General features: G+C 36.4%; 1 protein-coding gene and 1 non-coding gene across 2 annotated transcripts in view; both read left to right on the top strand.

Moving 5' to 3' along the window:
- Window positions 1-14,813, top strand: part of LOC124410353 (matrix metalloproteinase-2-like) — a 156,751-nt gene that overhangs the window by 110,922 nt on the left and 31,016 nt on the right. Inside the window, exon 4 of the mRNA XM_046888641.1 lies at window positions 11,598-11,744. Within this exon, the coding sequence (XP_046744597.1) occupies window positions 11,598-11,744 (147 nt within the window). The remainder of the gene's footprint in view (window positions 1-11,597; window positions 11,745-14,813) is intronic.
- Window positions 3,821-3,902, top strand: Trnas-gcu. The gene has a single exon. It is a non-coding gene; the product is annotated as a tRNA-Ser (tRNA).

Here is a 14,813-nt window from a genome sequence, read left to right on the forward strand (position 1 = left end):
ACATATGTATTACATATGGGGTATTCCACGCCAATTCAACCAGTGTTGAACTCCGACCATCTGAAAATCATTTCATGTTTTTTCCTAACATTTTACTCGTTACAAAACGCGACTTGAATTTTTTTCAATTCTTTTTTTTTTTTTTTTCTTTTTTTACTAAACCGTTTACTTTTTATAAATATTTGAAGTCGATTTCGAATGCCCATTATTTTTTTTTTAAATCTGAAAAAATTCTGGAAAATTCAGCGAATGACACATAACCCAAAAATTCGGACGACATTTTCCTTAATGGGGGAGTGTTTTGTGTCATTCACTGGATTTTCGAGAATTTTTTCAGATTTAAAAAAAAAATGGGCATTCGAAATGGATTTCAAATATTTATAAAAAAAAAAATAAACGATTCAATAAAAAAATTTGAAAACAATCGAGGTCTGAAACCAAACCGATGTTCCTTGTATTGTCGGCCATTTTGTCATCCCGGGTGTCATTTTACGATACGTATAATGGCTGACACGAAGCCCCCGTTTATAGCAGAAACCGTATATTCTCTAGACTGTGTACGACGTAGTATGTCAGCCATATTATACCTACCACCTACCACCTATAACCCTTAAACCTACACTTTAACCCTTAGACTCGACTGTGTAACTACGTGGAGGAAAATTACTTGCCTGTTTAGTCCGGCCGGTAGGTTTTAACCCCACTAATTATAGTTCCAAGGCTGTTCTCTTAGCTCAAAAATGATTAACCAGTTGTGTACCTAAATTATACAGATATAAGAAAAAAAAAAAGAGTCTACTTTCACATATTCATTTATCAAAATATATTTATGTATTAAAAAAAAAAGCTATTGAAAAACGTTTTACGAATATATATATAGTTCGTTAACTTTTTCCGCAGTTTCACAATTTACTTTTGTTTTGTCGAAAGAAAAAAATTTCGAAACCACTGTCACCGGGATGAGAAAAAAGAAGAAAGAAAGAAAAAGAAAAAAAAAAAAAAAAAAAGTTCCCCCTCCAAGCTTGGAAAGAAACGGTTTTATCTCTAATTAAATTCGCGTCTGGTTTGACAATCAAATCGTAATAACTGTTCCGGAATTATTTTCCTCATCCTCCCCTGCTTCATCCTCTCTTTATTATTTCTTTGAAATTCTAATTAGGCAAATGAATTAGTTTTTTTTCCTTCTCTCCTCGTTTCTTTTCTTGTCACGCTCTCTCGTGTTCCAACAACCCCACCACAACCACTGCACTCGTGTGTCGCGGTTATAATATCGCGATTCTACCGGGGATGGAAAATCGTACCTTACACCCTCGTCCTTTACCAGGGACTCCTTAATTTTCATACATTATAATAGCGTCGAGCACGTCAAGGAATCCCGTATAATCCATAAGAATATAAGATGTAACGTAACAAACTTTTCATCTAGATAGCAGCTGCTGTTCTCTTCACTTACGTGTCTTCATATAAACGTGTGTCTGTGTGTCTGTGTGTGTGTGTGTGTGTGTGTTTATGTATGTAGTTCGTTATGCGTACCTGTTAGGTTAACCGGGAAATCCAGGCAGTATAACAAGTTTCGAAACTTTTCCTCCTATACATAAATGTATATATACCATATACATATACATATATAGTATATATATATATATGTAAGTATATATGCATCATCATGTTGCCCTTCTTCTTCTTCTTCTTCTTCTTCCTTGAATATCGTTAGCGTTGCTATTTTCGCGCACCTTTAATCGTGGCAATAAATAACGAATTTCAAAGATTTACAATTTTTATAAAAAAGGTAAAAATATTTTCTTCAGTAATATAAAAATGCCAGAGTGCTGCAAGTAGAATTCAATGCTTCGATTTAAGATCTATATTATATTGTAGTTGATACGTACACGTGAATTCAATCAAGACAGTTATAATCTATACGGTATGTTTTGCCTGCTCGGCGGTTACTTATCTTATCTATACACGTCTTATATGTATATAATACCTAAGTATAGTAGTGAAACGTGATGATAGATTAATTAATCAATTAATTAATTAATTAATTAATTAATTATTCGCCAAATTTAATCGGTCACCGAAATTGTAGAGCTTCTCTCAACAATGTCCGGCAATTTTTATACTATATACAAAGAAAATTTCTGGGTTTCTTCTTTTATACTCCGCGTTTCTTTACCCCATAATTTTTCAACCCCCACCATATTCACCCATCGGATGAGTCTGTTCATTACCATAATTACCATGCGCGTATACATATATATATATGTGTGTGTGTGTGTAGCATCATATTTACACAAAGCGTGTTAAACATGCATGAATATATATATATATATATATATTTATTTAACTCGCAGATGCGTTCTTGCGAAGCAAAGCAAATAATGGAGAATGGATGTATAATAATGGCAATAACAACGCGATGATGAGGAATGATAATGACAATAATATTAATAATAGTAATACTAATAACAATGATAATCCGTTAGCTTCGTCGGTGAAACGTTTCAAAAAATCTCATTCTAGAAAAATATAGGCTTGTTTTCAAGGTTTATTACTACAGTACAGGTTTATTTATGGGAGGTGTTATAATGTAAACTAAGTACGATTTTGGGTTGGCAAAAAAAAGAGGAAAAAAGAAAAAAAGGAAAAGGCGAGGGATAAAAATTGAAACAAGAAGAAAATACTGTAACTTTTTGCCTACTTTGCATTTATACAAATCACGTATACGTTTACACGGTGGCGTTGTTTGCTCATATTATACCCACACAAGGGTTGTTTTTTCATTTACACTTGATCATTTATTATTATTATTATTATTATTGTTGTTGTTATTATTTTTATTCGCATCGCGCTGACTGAAGAGAAGAAAAAAAGAGAAGGAAAACGATTTTTCCTTATCACTCGGAGTGTGTGTAATAATAGTTATTATTATTATTGAACCCCTGCGTGCAAACATAATAATTTAACTCGAGTTTAAGTTCTTGGGGACAGTGAAAAATGAGTGAAGTATTTGATAACCGATGTACAGGTGTTTTGATGAAAAAATGAATGAGTGATACAATTTTTTTTATCACCTAATTTGGAATTGAAAAATTTTTAAACCGAAAATTAATACAGGATCAAATCGTAAGCGTCAAGTAAGGGTCAATTTACTTGTAAATGTTCGGTTTCATCAATTCGATGATGCGCCATTCTAGTAAGTAAAAAAAATTTTTGGGTTTAATAATTAAAAAATTCTGAATTAGGTGATATAAAAATAGAAAAAAAATTCGTTCCACCCTTTCCTTAACGGAAAGTGTTTTGTGTCATTGACTGAATTTTTGAGAATTTTTTGAGATTTAAAAAAATTGGCATTCGCAATCGAATTGAAATATTCATAAAAAAATAAACGGTTTAGTAGAAAATATTTTACAAAAATTTAGGTCGCGTTTTTTTACCCCGTAGAATGTTAGAAGAAAATATAAAAGGATTTTGAGACGGTCGGAATTTAACACAACTCGTCGAGTTGGCGTGGAATATTCCATGTATATAATACATACATATAAATGAGGAGTAGATAAGGAGAAAATTCACGACCCAATATAATATTTATACACGGTTTTACCTTGACGGTCGTAATCTTCCTTCTATAGAAATTTTATTATTTAGTGGACGATAAATACGAGCGTGAAAAAAGCGACGGCGTATCGAGCAACTCGACGATATTACGGGAGGAATGATCGAGCGATCGACTGATCGAATATCACGTGGACAAGGGGAAACGATGATCTCGTCAGAAATACGGGGAGAACAATCGACGTTCTGTCTCAGTGTTTCAGAAGACGAGGTGGCCGAGTGGTTAAGGCGTTGGACTGCTAATCCAATGTGCTCTGCACGCGTGGGTTCGAATCCCATCCTCGTCGGTGGGACTTTTTTTTCTCTACATAACTTTTTTTTTATTCTCATCTCATCGCTCCCGATTTTTTTTTTATCACACGCATTTTATTTAGTCATTTTTATTTTATTTATTTATTTTTTTTTTACAATATTCAATCCTTTCGCCGAATCACCTATATAATATAGTACAATGTATTACAAGGATGAAAAAACTTGTATTTTCTTATCGCATTTACGAGCGTTGGTTGTGTTCGTATGTACAGAAACGATATCAATCTTGACTCGGTGTTTGACGGTCGTATTTTTTATTAGAAGTATACTTAATTTAATCAACAGGACTGAAGAATAGTTTGTTGAAATAATAATTACAGGTATTAGGTGAATTGTTTTTCGTATCGCATGTGACGCTTATCTTTTTTTTTTTTTTTTTTTTTTTTGCACATCTTTTACGTAGAGTGTAACCACAAATTATATGATCGTTTTTATCATTTCTGTTGGACACTTGTGCAAATGCATTATAATGTGCGAGTACAGCTACGTTTCGTGAATATACGTTTGTCATTGTTATAATTTACGGTTATAAACAATGTTCGATTTATTCCAAGTGAATTATTATCCAATTTTTCATTTTAATCGATATTTAGGTTTTACGCTATCGACATACGTTTAATATTATGCACCTCTAATGGACAATCGGAGAAAAGGAAAGAATAAATTTTTTAATTTAAACTCTCGGAAAGATGAAAATCATTTTCTTCGCTCAGTTAAATCGTAATGATTTTTTTAAATCGTTTCTAACAACTGTTGATGTGTTTTTTTTTTTTTTTCCTCATTTTTAAACAGTATCGGTAAATTATTCGATGGTCAAAAATCATTCGTTCCTTCGAGGACGTAACGAATTTGGAGAAAATGGTATCTTTTTTCTGGTCAATATTGTTTTAAAAATCAAACCAAAACATTCGAAACGATAAAATAACATCCGCTTTTTGATTAATTTATTTCAGTTCTGCGATGAATGATAGTCATCCGTTGTAAATAAATAATTTATAGATTGGATTTATAACGGATCCGCATTTTGGTATTATATTCTTTCATTAGTATCGCGTTACGTATCCACCCTGATTGTGAATAAAAAAAAGAGGGAAATGGAATCGCGGAATACAAATAATGTGTAAATAAATCCGTTTGAACAAAAGGAAATATAAATGTTTCGCAGCGAGCAGATTTTTCAATTCATTATCGTACTTGTTCAACGAGATGCAGGATGATAATAATCGCATCCCCTTAAAGCTCGGAAATTGCTAAATTAATTAAATCATTAATTATTTAAATCCGGAATACAAGAGAGAAACTTTCTTCTTTAGAAAAGTATATATATATATATGTATATATTATGTATCCAGGTGTAATCTTTGCGCGCGCACGCGCTTCGGATTTGCACCCCCCCTCTCCTCCGAAAACGGCATTAATTTCGTCGAGTTTCAATCTAACGATAAGAAGATCATTCAAGAATAGTCTCAGCTTTATCCGCATTATTCTGCAACGGAGGATCGAATCTTGCTGTTGAGATTCTATTAACGTGATATATAATTTTTGTAAATTGGATTAGAAAATAAAGAATTCTTTTAAATTTCTTCTTCGATTCGATGAGATTAAGAAAAAGAAATCAGTTCTTCTCACCTTCTCTCTCTGGCGTCTGTTTTCATTGTAAACATTTCGTTGTATAATTAGACGGAGAAAAATTTCATCCCTCGTAACTGAAATAACAAAATATGTCAGCAGTTATTAGCCTCTCGAATTAACTATCGACAGTCGATTCACGCGAGCCTTTTGCCAAATCGACGTCGACGTTTTCTCGCTACATTACGCTTTTTTTTTCTTTTTATCTCGCTTCCGCTCTCTCTCTCTCTCTCTCTCTCTCTCTCTCTTTTCGTCTTTCATAACGAATTCGCTTCATTGAATCCTAGCATTCGCACAACCAGGTATTAATCCCTGCGAGCTTGCAACTGTCCCGGCAAATCGCGGAAGTGCATTCAACCGGTAGATAGTGTAACACAGTTTCAACCCTTGCGGGATCCTGCGCGTTTCCATCTCTCTTTCTCTCTTTCTCTTTCTCTCTTTAGCTCATCTCACGTGTCTATCATGGTGCAGAATGGCGAAGGGTAGAACAGAGGCTCGGGATTCGAGGCACAATGTGTCGCCGCTATCTCGATTCAGACAATAAACGTATGTGCGCACGTAATACCAGCTGCAAATGGCACATGATCATCATACATATTGTATATATATATATATATACCACCTACTCGGATGCATTGCATTGCACTGCTCTGCACTGAATTGCATTGCTATAGAACTGCAGGTTAGCGCACCGCAATTTAATGGCGAATCCCAGTTACGCACTTGAAATTAATTTTCAATTCAATTTCGACGTTCTGCAATGAAGAGACGATTCTACATGGCAATGAAAAGCTTCTAAATTGGCTGTAACAAATGTTATAAACTGCACACGTGACTTCCTGTTTTTTTCCTCTATGTGATATATACGTATAACGGACATTTTTACACGATGTTAAATCTGCTTCTTCTTCTTCTTTTGTCACGATTTTTCTCCATAAATTTTATCAATTTTTTTTTGACAAACTCAATTCAATTTGCACTGTCTGTCTGTGATCGTGCCGTTCATATCGACTGTACAGACGTGAACAAAATTCGGATATTGATCGCAAACTCTTACTGCAGTGGCGTATCGCATTATAGATGGTAAAGCACTCAGCGAATATCGAATCTTATACGTAAATCGATGTTTACGCGTCGAGACTTACACAGTTTCTCCGAATCCCACCTAAATCAATGATCATCTTCTCTATTAATCTTACTTGACACCTGCGGGTAGTCAATAGCCTCGGTGTCAAATGTAACTTCAAAAGTGGGCGAAGTTCGTAATAATTTAAATAAACATATTGTTACGAACTTGTCGGAAGGGAATAAATAAAATACGGATTCGTCGAGCGATATAAAAATCATTCAACATGTACAAATAAATTAACCAGTGAGCAAAAAGATTTTATTTTATCGGTACGTGTTCCATAATAAAAGTAAAAAACAAGACTGTTTTTTTACAATAATGTTGGTTTCGGTAGCAACTTTATTAATTTTTTGACAAACTTGGGCTTTGGAATCTCTCGAGAAGTCACCGAATCTTCTCTATTGCATTGATTTACCGTTGACAAAAGCTGCAACTAGACTATTCTAAAATCAATTTAACAAAATTCTACTTCTAAGGTCTGAAAAATACTGATATGAATTATAATAACGTAAAACAAATTCGTTGTCATTTCGGCAATTCAACGTCTGCAAGTAGATATGGGGGGGATTCTGGGCTGTCCTATTTTACCGACTGAGCAGGGGGCTGCAGGTGGGTCTGCAGCTCGGTCGATAAAACAGAATTGCTCAGACCTCCCCCCCCCCATATTTCTACTTCTGTTGACTGTATGTTCAGTTAGATTGGCACTAAACGTAAAGCTGTGAGGATGAAGTTAGCAACGTTTATACTGTATCGATGCATCTTTAAGAAAGATCGTTAAACCACGATAAACAAAGGCTAGACTTATTCCAAAAAGTCAATTCCTTCAGAACCATTCCAAAATTATTGAATATAACGAGTTTGTTAATTTTATACGTTAACGTGCCAACTTCAGCCTCACATAAACTCACACAATATCTACCTACATAAAAGTTTTCTAAGGAAGAAAGAAGGAATTTTTATTACGGTGTAGTTTATCATATCGAAGTATCCATTGTAATAAGCGGATATACCCGAGGGGATGATGAGGAGATCAGCCGCAGGGTAGAACGCCGAGTGGTGCTGCTTGGTAAGCCGGGGGTTCAACATCCTCGTGGCAACTCAGTCCCATAACCTGTCACCAACACCGCACGTTCACCTCGAACACGACGTCAATTAGTAGACTCTGGGGTGACGGTTAGATCCCTTGACGCGTTTCATCCAGCCTTTTACTCGACCCCATGTCGTCGGACGTATGGATTTCAGGACACCATACGGTGTTTTTTTTTTTCTTTTCGTTGAATGAGAAACGATGAAATATATTTTTGTTTTCTCTCTTTCATTCGTTGCGATTGTTTGAAGAATAATTTCTACCAATTTTTTTTTTTTTTTTTTTTTGCTTGTAATATTTAACTCCTATTCGTACAGTTTGAGGAAATCATACGATTTTATCGGATATCGATTAGACGTGCGGTTGATTTGAATTGACGATGAAAACAAGGGCGTGTATATGGATAACCATATAATAATCCGTGACATGTAGAGTCCAATCCCCTCAATGCCGATCACTAAATCGACGAAATCAGCCTCCAGCACTCTCTGCCTCTCTCTCTTTCTCTCTCTCTATTCGCTCGTCACCTCGCATAAAAATTTGACAAAGAGGCTGCTCTTCAAATCGAGTTATGAATACATCGTCGTCGGGGTTTCCTGATTATATTTTTTGGCATGATTTAAACCCCGACGAGCCGTTATCGTTCATTTTTCTGCCGCGAGCTCCGGCCTTATAACGAGAGTTAGTGCACTACGGGAGAAGAGGGGATGAGGGGAAGATATGAAGAGGGGAGAAGGGAGAAGGGGGTGCTGATAATAATGTGGGTGACAGCTCGGCGAGACTGAAGAGGGACGCCGTCGGCTTGACGGGCTCCACTTCGCCTCGCGTGATTTACGCGGACTAGTCAAGCACTCTTATATATGCCAGAACCCTGTTTTATGGATGAGATTTCGAGTCACCGCCTGCGTACTGGATGACGACGACGACGACGATGATGATGATGATGGTGATGGTGGTGCCTAACCCGCAACGAAGAACGCGGAGAGGGTACGTGACTGGATCTACGTCTCGAGAGGAGATTCCAACCCCCTTTTACGAAAGTCAAGGGCTCGCCATAAAGATGTGCCCAATTTGCGCAACCCTTCCGGGTCGCGTCTCGGTGAAGTTCAAGTATAAAAAAAAAAAAAAAAAAAAAAAGAAAAAAAGAAGAAGAACGAAAGAAAAAAGAGACAGAGAGGAGGAAAGTGGTAAAAAGAGAGAGCAGAGCTATTTTCTTTGATACTGTGATGCATGCGGACTTTAACCCCTTGAGTCATAGTCCTAAGTATTTTTATCACCTATTTTGTATCCATTTTTTGGATACTTAGAAAACTTTTCAACATATTTCTTTGCGGGATTTTTTGGTATTTTGGATAGTATACTGATTGGCTTTTAATACTTGAGAGTAATTGTTGCGATATAATGTAAATTATTGTTGTTAGAAATTGATTGGTTGACAAAAAATCGTGAAGATTGAAGGAATAATTCATTTCCGAGAAAGTTGGACTTTACACGTACACATGTTTTACATAAATTGTAAGTTTTTTTACTCGCTGATTACGAATCTGAAATCAGAGTTTAAGAATTCAAGATGGCAGATCCAATATGGCCGAGAAAAATTTCAAATTCCAACAAACCAGGAGAAAAAATTTTGCTCAGGGTTTCTTGAGGTCGCTGATTACAAAAATCTGAAATCAGATTTTGAAAATTCAGTATCGCCGATCCAATCAGCGACCCCGAAAACCCCTGCAAAGAGATTTCTCACCGTATTCGATCAAGATTGAAATTTTCCGTAATCATAAATTTTTTAAATCCGATTTCAAATTCGTAATCAGCGATCCCAAAAACCACAGAATACTATCTTGTTATAAAAGTTGACAAATATGTGGCGAGAGAAACATGTTGTTGGATCAAATCTTAGGTTAGGTTAAGTTAGGTTCAAAACATTTATTACATTTATGTATCTCATCGAACAAATTCATATAAATTCACATGCAAAAAAAAAAAAACAAAAAAACAATCGAATTTGCGAGAAGGATTTATTTATTTTCTCTCGATGTCACGTGTATCAACGCGGTATTTAAACGCAGAGATTCTTTTTACGCATAGATAAAGCAGGTATGTACAGTATATTCCGTACATATGTACATGATGTTGTATACATATAATACTTGGGTATACGAAACGACAGCGAAACGACAGCGAAACTCAACCAGTCCAACCGCAAGAATTCATTCCAACCCGCGCTTTGTCACTCGTCCCTCTGGGTAATTTTCCGAAGTTTTTACCTTGTTCCGTGGTCTTTTTTTTTTCATTCTCCCTTCTCTCTCTCTCTCTCTTTCTCTTCGCCCGATGTGATAAAATTTTTTCACTTCAATTAACGATCCCCTTCCGTTTTTTATCGAAATTTTTGACACTTGGTTCATATCACGTAGAAAATTACTGCGAGAATGAAAAAATTTAACACGAAAGACTTTCTCTTTCTATCTCTCTCTCACTCTCTACACTTTTATTTAGAGAGAGATTCTTTTATCCAATCTGCTGCACCAGTTCGCGTTTATTATTCTATCCTGTGAAGAAGAAAGAAGGAAAAAAAGGCATCCGAGTGGGGATATAATTTTCTGCATATTTTTATTCATTGTAATACCGCGTGGGTGATATTAATTCGCGCTATGCCAGCGATGACAGCTTTTATACTTTATACTCCGAAGAATAATTTTTTAAAATAATTGTAGAATGATATTTTGTATAATTAATATCCGCCGTTTCATTCACACTTTTTTTCTAAGCAAGTTCAGAGAACGAGGCGAGTAATTTTTTCCAACTGATAACGAATAGCAGGAATCGAATATGCATAAAAATTTTACGGTTTTCTAATTATGTATACTAACATCAAATTATCATTCAATTTCAGTCTAATTATAATTCTACATATTATATATAATATATTTTTGGCTATCATAACTATGAATCTATATCACTATCTCTAGTAAACTTGTAAATATTAATTTGCTCCACTAAAATATCGGTAACTAAATAAACAAATAAAATTTAGCGCTACTTTCGGACACTGATAGTATCAGAAAAGCATAAATTTCGCTCACCTTTAAACGAACCGCGCCATTCTGCCGACGCGACGGTAAGTATTCGATAATTACAAGCTTTAACTACATACACTTGGATACTTTGGAATACCTGCGGTAATCGTATCGGAAAACTGAGAGTTCCGGATCCCGTCCAAGTCCGAGTTCCACGAGGCTTCGAAATCAGAGCGAAGGGTGAGAGGGTCGGTCGAATCGAGAGGCGGAAGCCCCGGAATGGTGGAATTGTTCTCCAACTCCCCTAAGGCGGTTATCCATATCGGTCGGCGACAGCTGCTGGTTTATATCGGCAGTAATGCCGGACGCGTGTTTCTCCTCCAGTCAGCCAGCAGCAGCAGCAGCAGCACTAAGGCACTAAGGCACTCTCTATAAAGGCATTCGGTCCCGTCTTGAATTGCCCAGATAGCCACACGGTTATCGACGACGACTCAGCCACTGAAGCATCTGGCATCAGCCGGAGAATGAACAGAAAAAAATTTGTGTGTTTAAGGAAAGCCAAGATTTCGTATCGATTTAACGAGCATTTATCAAATACTGACGTTCTTATCAACCTGAGGTTTTTCTTATTTTATACGAAAATGGTCCATTGGCCCATCTTTATTACGTTGGTACTTCAGCTGCCGCCCCACCTCCTCACCCCCTCACCCCCTCACCCTCTTTGCCTCCATTTGGAAGCAAGACGACGGCCGTTTTACCGCCTTCTTGTTTTTTATTGCTTTAAAGACGATAATCTGTTCTGTTTCAGTCTGAGGACCTCCAGTCCACGCGGTCTCGATGTCGGAGGAGTTCGGGCCGCTTTCAGTCGGGCTCTCAATCTATGGGCTGTAAATTCAAAACTCACATTCACCGAACACAACAGCGACTACGCCGACATTCTGATCTACTTTGAACGGTGAGTTTATAGACTTATATTCGATTTTTAAATATTTCGGTGCGATTGAAAATTCGTCCGATGTTCTTTCATCTCGGGTTATTTATGCTGGGGACAATGGCTTTTGGAAAGAACGAATTTTCCATGCCATGGGGTTTTGACACGTACGAGCGAATTACTAAAAACGAGAAGGTTAAATTCGAGAAATTTATATACCTTGAACACTTGTATTAATTGTTTGGTCCACATATTTTTATTGATCAGAATCGCTTGACAGGAAGCGTTTTTATTGATAATAACGTCAATTATTTTCGCTTAGTGACATGTACATATGTACCTACCACGATATATCAAAAACGACTCAATCAATTCATCTAAAATTTTAGGAAAGTATTCTTGAGGATAGTAATATAGAAGATATTATTTTTCTTTCATTGACACTTTATTATTTTTTTTAATGTGAATGAAATGAAGAAGAGAGGAAAAAATAAAGATGCTAAATTCAATCAAATTTCACTTTCAAACAATATCATACACCCGGTATCATCGATGTGAGACTTTAAATTTCTACCTGAATTCCAACTCCGATGAGGAAACCGTCAGGTACTCGATTTATGTAGTCACATTAGGGTGGCGCAAAAAAACCGACAAGTTTTTTTTTCTGAGTCTCGTGTGACAAAATGTTAGTTTTTGATATTTTAAGAGCCCACTCCAAAGGATAGCTCAAAAAAATAATTTTAAGAGGTCGCTCCAAATTTTAAAAAATGTCAAAAATCGTCAAAATATTAAATTAAAAGAATTATATTTTCAGTATTTTGTTTGATTTTTAATCCATGTCGTGGTGTATTGTTATCGATTCTTTCTTACTAAATTAGAGAAAAAAAATTTATGAAATATTAATATGAATATTAAAAGGTCGCTCGAAAAGATCTAAAGAAATGTACCAAAAAATTGAAAAAAAATTACGAGCGACCTTTCGAAATTCAAATTTTGAACTGAAACTTTCGGAAACTTATTTTTTTTTGTCTATAAAATTATACCGTAACTAGAAAAAAAATTTGAAAAAAAATCGATTTTTGACGATTTCTGACGTTTTAAAAAATGTGGACTATCTTTTGGAGTGGGCTCTTGAAACATCAAAAACTAACATTTTGTCACACGAGACTCAAAAAAAAAAAAAAAAAGTCGTTTTTTTTGCGCCACCCTAAGGTACATATAAGCATATATTCACGAGTCGAGGATGGATGGAAGATACGGCAATGCAGTGTCATTTCGTTATTGGAAGGCGGAGGAGCGGCGGGGAGATTTTATCTGGCAAGTGTATCCCCGTTTCTCAGCAGCAGTTTCCGGTACTAGTGCTACCACCATCGTTGCACCAGGTAGAGCTCTGCACAGCTCTGCACAGCTCTGAACAGCTCTGAACTCTAAAGTACCTCCCTCCCTACCTACCTACCTACCTACCTTCAACCGGAAGTAGGAACGCTCGCCCCTCGTACGCGTGCAATTCACTTGGATACGTGCATCGCGGGTATTTGCCTGAACGAATTGCTCCAAATGCTCGCTGACTGGAAATTACCTACGTTTATGCCGAACGATCCTTGTTTCGTTGAAGCAGCTTTGCCGGTGCAGGACATCCCTCTTCCTTCCGTCCGCCCCGGGCGTCGCGTATCCACCATCTCCGCGTCCTGCAACGGGTGAAATCCTCCGACGGCGATCAAATTATTCCACCGGTTTGTACAACGGAGCATTACGGTTGGATTGATACAATATAGTGTTGTAATTGTAGTCGGAGAATGGATTTTTTTGCTCATTCGCAATGTTGCACAATTTCCTTGTCTTCGGGTTGTTCACTTTACCGTGAAATTTTTTTTTCATACCCTACAGGCGTTACACGATAATAACGAGAATTTTCGGAAACAAGCGACTACCTGTTATCTTTTCGGGGGTAATTTTTTCATCCCTAAAAAAGTCGTGAGACAGACGTTTTTCCGCGATACGAAGAATGAAATGAAAAGAAAAATTTACATAGAATTGGGAAATTGTTTGTGAAATTTTTTTTAGTCCGTTTTACTTTTTTTTTTTTGTTGTTTTTTCTTGTTCTACTCTATTTACACAAAATCGAACTAACGAGACTGCAAAATTCTGAAAAAAAAACGTCCGTCAATTTCCCTTGAAATTTTATTCGCCTGGATTACAATTAGGGCGAAGGCGATGGTTTAATTACAATTTTTTTTTTTTCCTCTTTCCCACCCTCGCAGAAATGCCGAATTTGCAGAAATCGGAAGAGTTACCGCTGCGAATATATCCTCGCATATCAAACACTCGCCGGCCTTGGTGGCTGGGCTCTGTGCTAATGACCAGCCCTCAGGTACCAATTATTCATTAATCAAGCCCCGAAAACAAAAGAGGAAAATTAAGTACCGGATTTCCACCGCTAATGGTTCCGCCTGGTCCGACGAAGGTGGTGTAGCTCTATAATTTATACTGAACTTTCAAAAAGGAAGGAAGGCGGCAGGGGGGTGGAGGGAGGATAGGAAAGGGGGTGGAGGACCGACCGAGGCAGCCAAGGACAAGAGTGTAAAATGAATTAAAATTGGATGTAAAATAAGGAGAAGAAAATTTTGTGAAATTGTTTCCTTTATGAAATTTATTATAAAATATAATAATTCGTTATCGTAACCTTGGAAATATTCTACTCGAGGGTTGGCGTTGATATTAGAGCGCTTGATTTATTTATTTGTTTTATATTTTTTATTTTTTTATTTTTTTTCTTCCACCAGAAAGTTTCAACGTCGGCGTCAACTTTTCCGCAGAGCTGTAATGTATGGTTTTCATGTATCCGAAAAGCTGCAGGGCGCTGTACCTGGGCATAAAATATTAAACCTGTAACGAGAGAATGGATTATATATGCTTTCCATATTTTTTGAAATTTTAGAACGGTGTTCAGCCTGTTAATCTATTCTTGAGGAAAACGAGAGAAAAGTTTTAGTCGCGCGTTATAAAGCATCGCGTGCAGTTGGTATATATTCTGTATTATAGGGGTAGGGGGTTGAAATTTTCTTTAGAAAAATGATGGTACAATAGATCGGT

This window comes from Diprion similis, chromosome 9 (genome assembly GCF_021155765.1).
Source record: "Diprion similis isolate iyDipSimi1 chromosome 9, iyDipSimi1.1, whole genome shotgun sequence".
In the NCBI taxonomy this organism is placed as follows: Eukaryota; Metazoa; Arthropoda; class Insecta; order Hymenoptera; family Diprionidae; genus Diprion; species Diprion similis.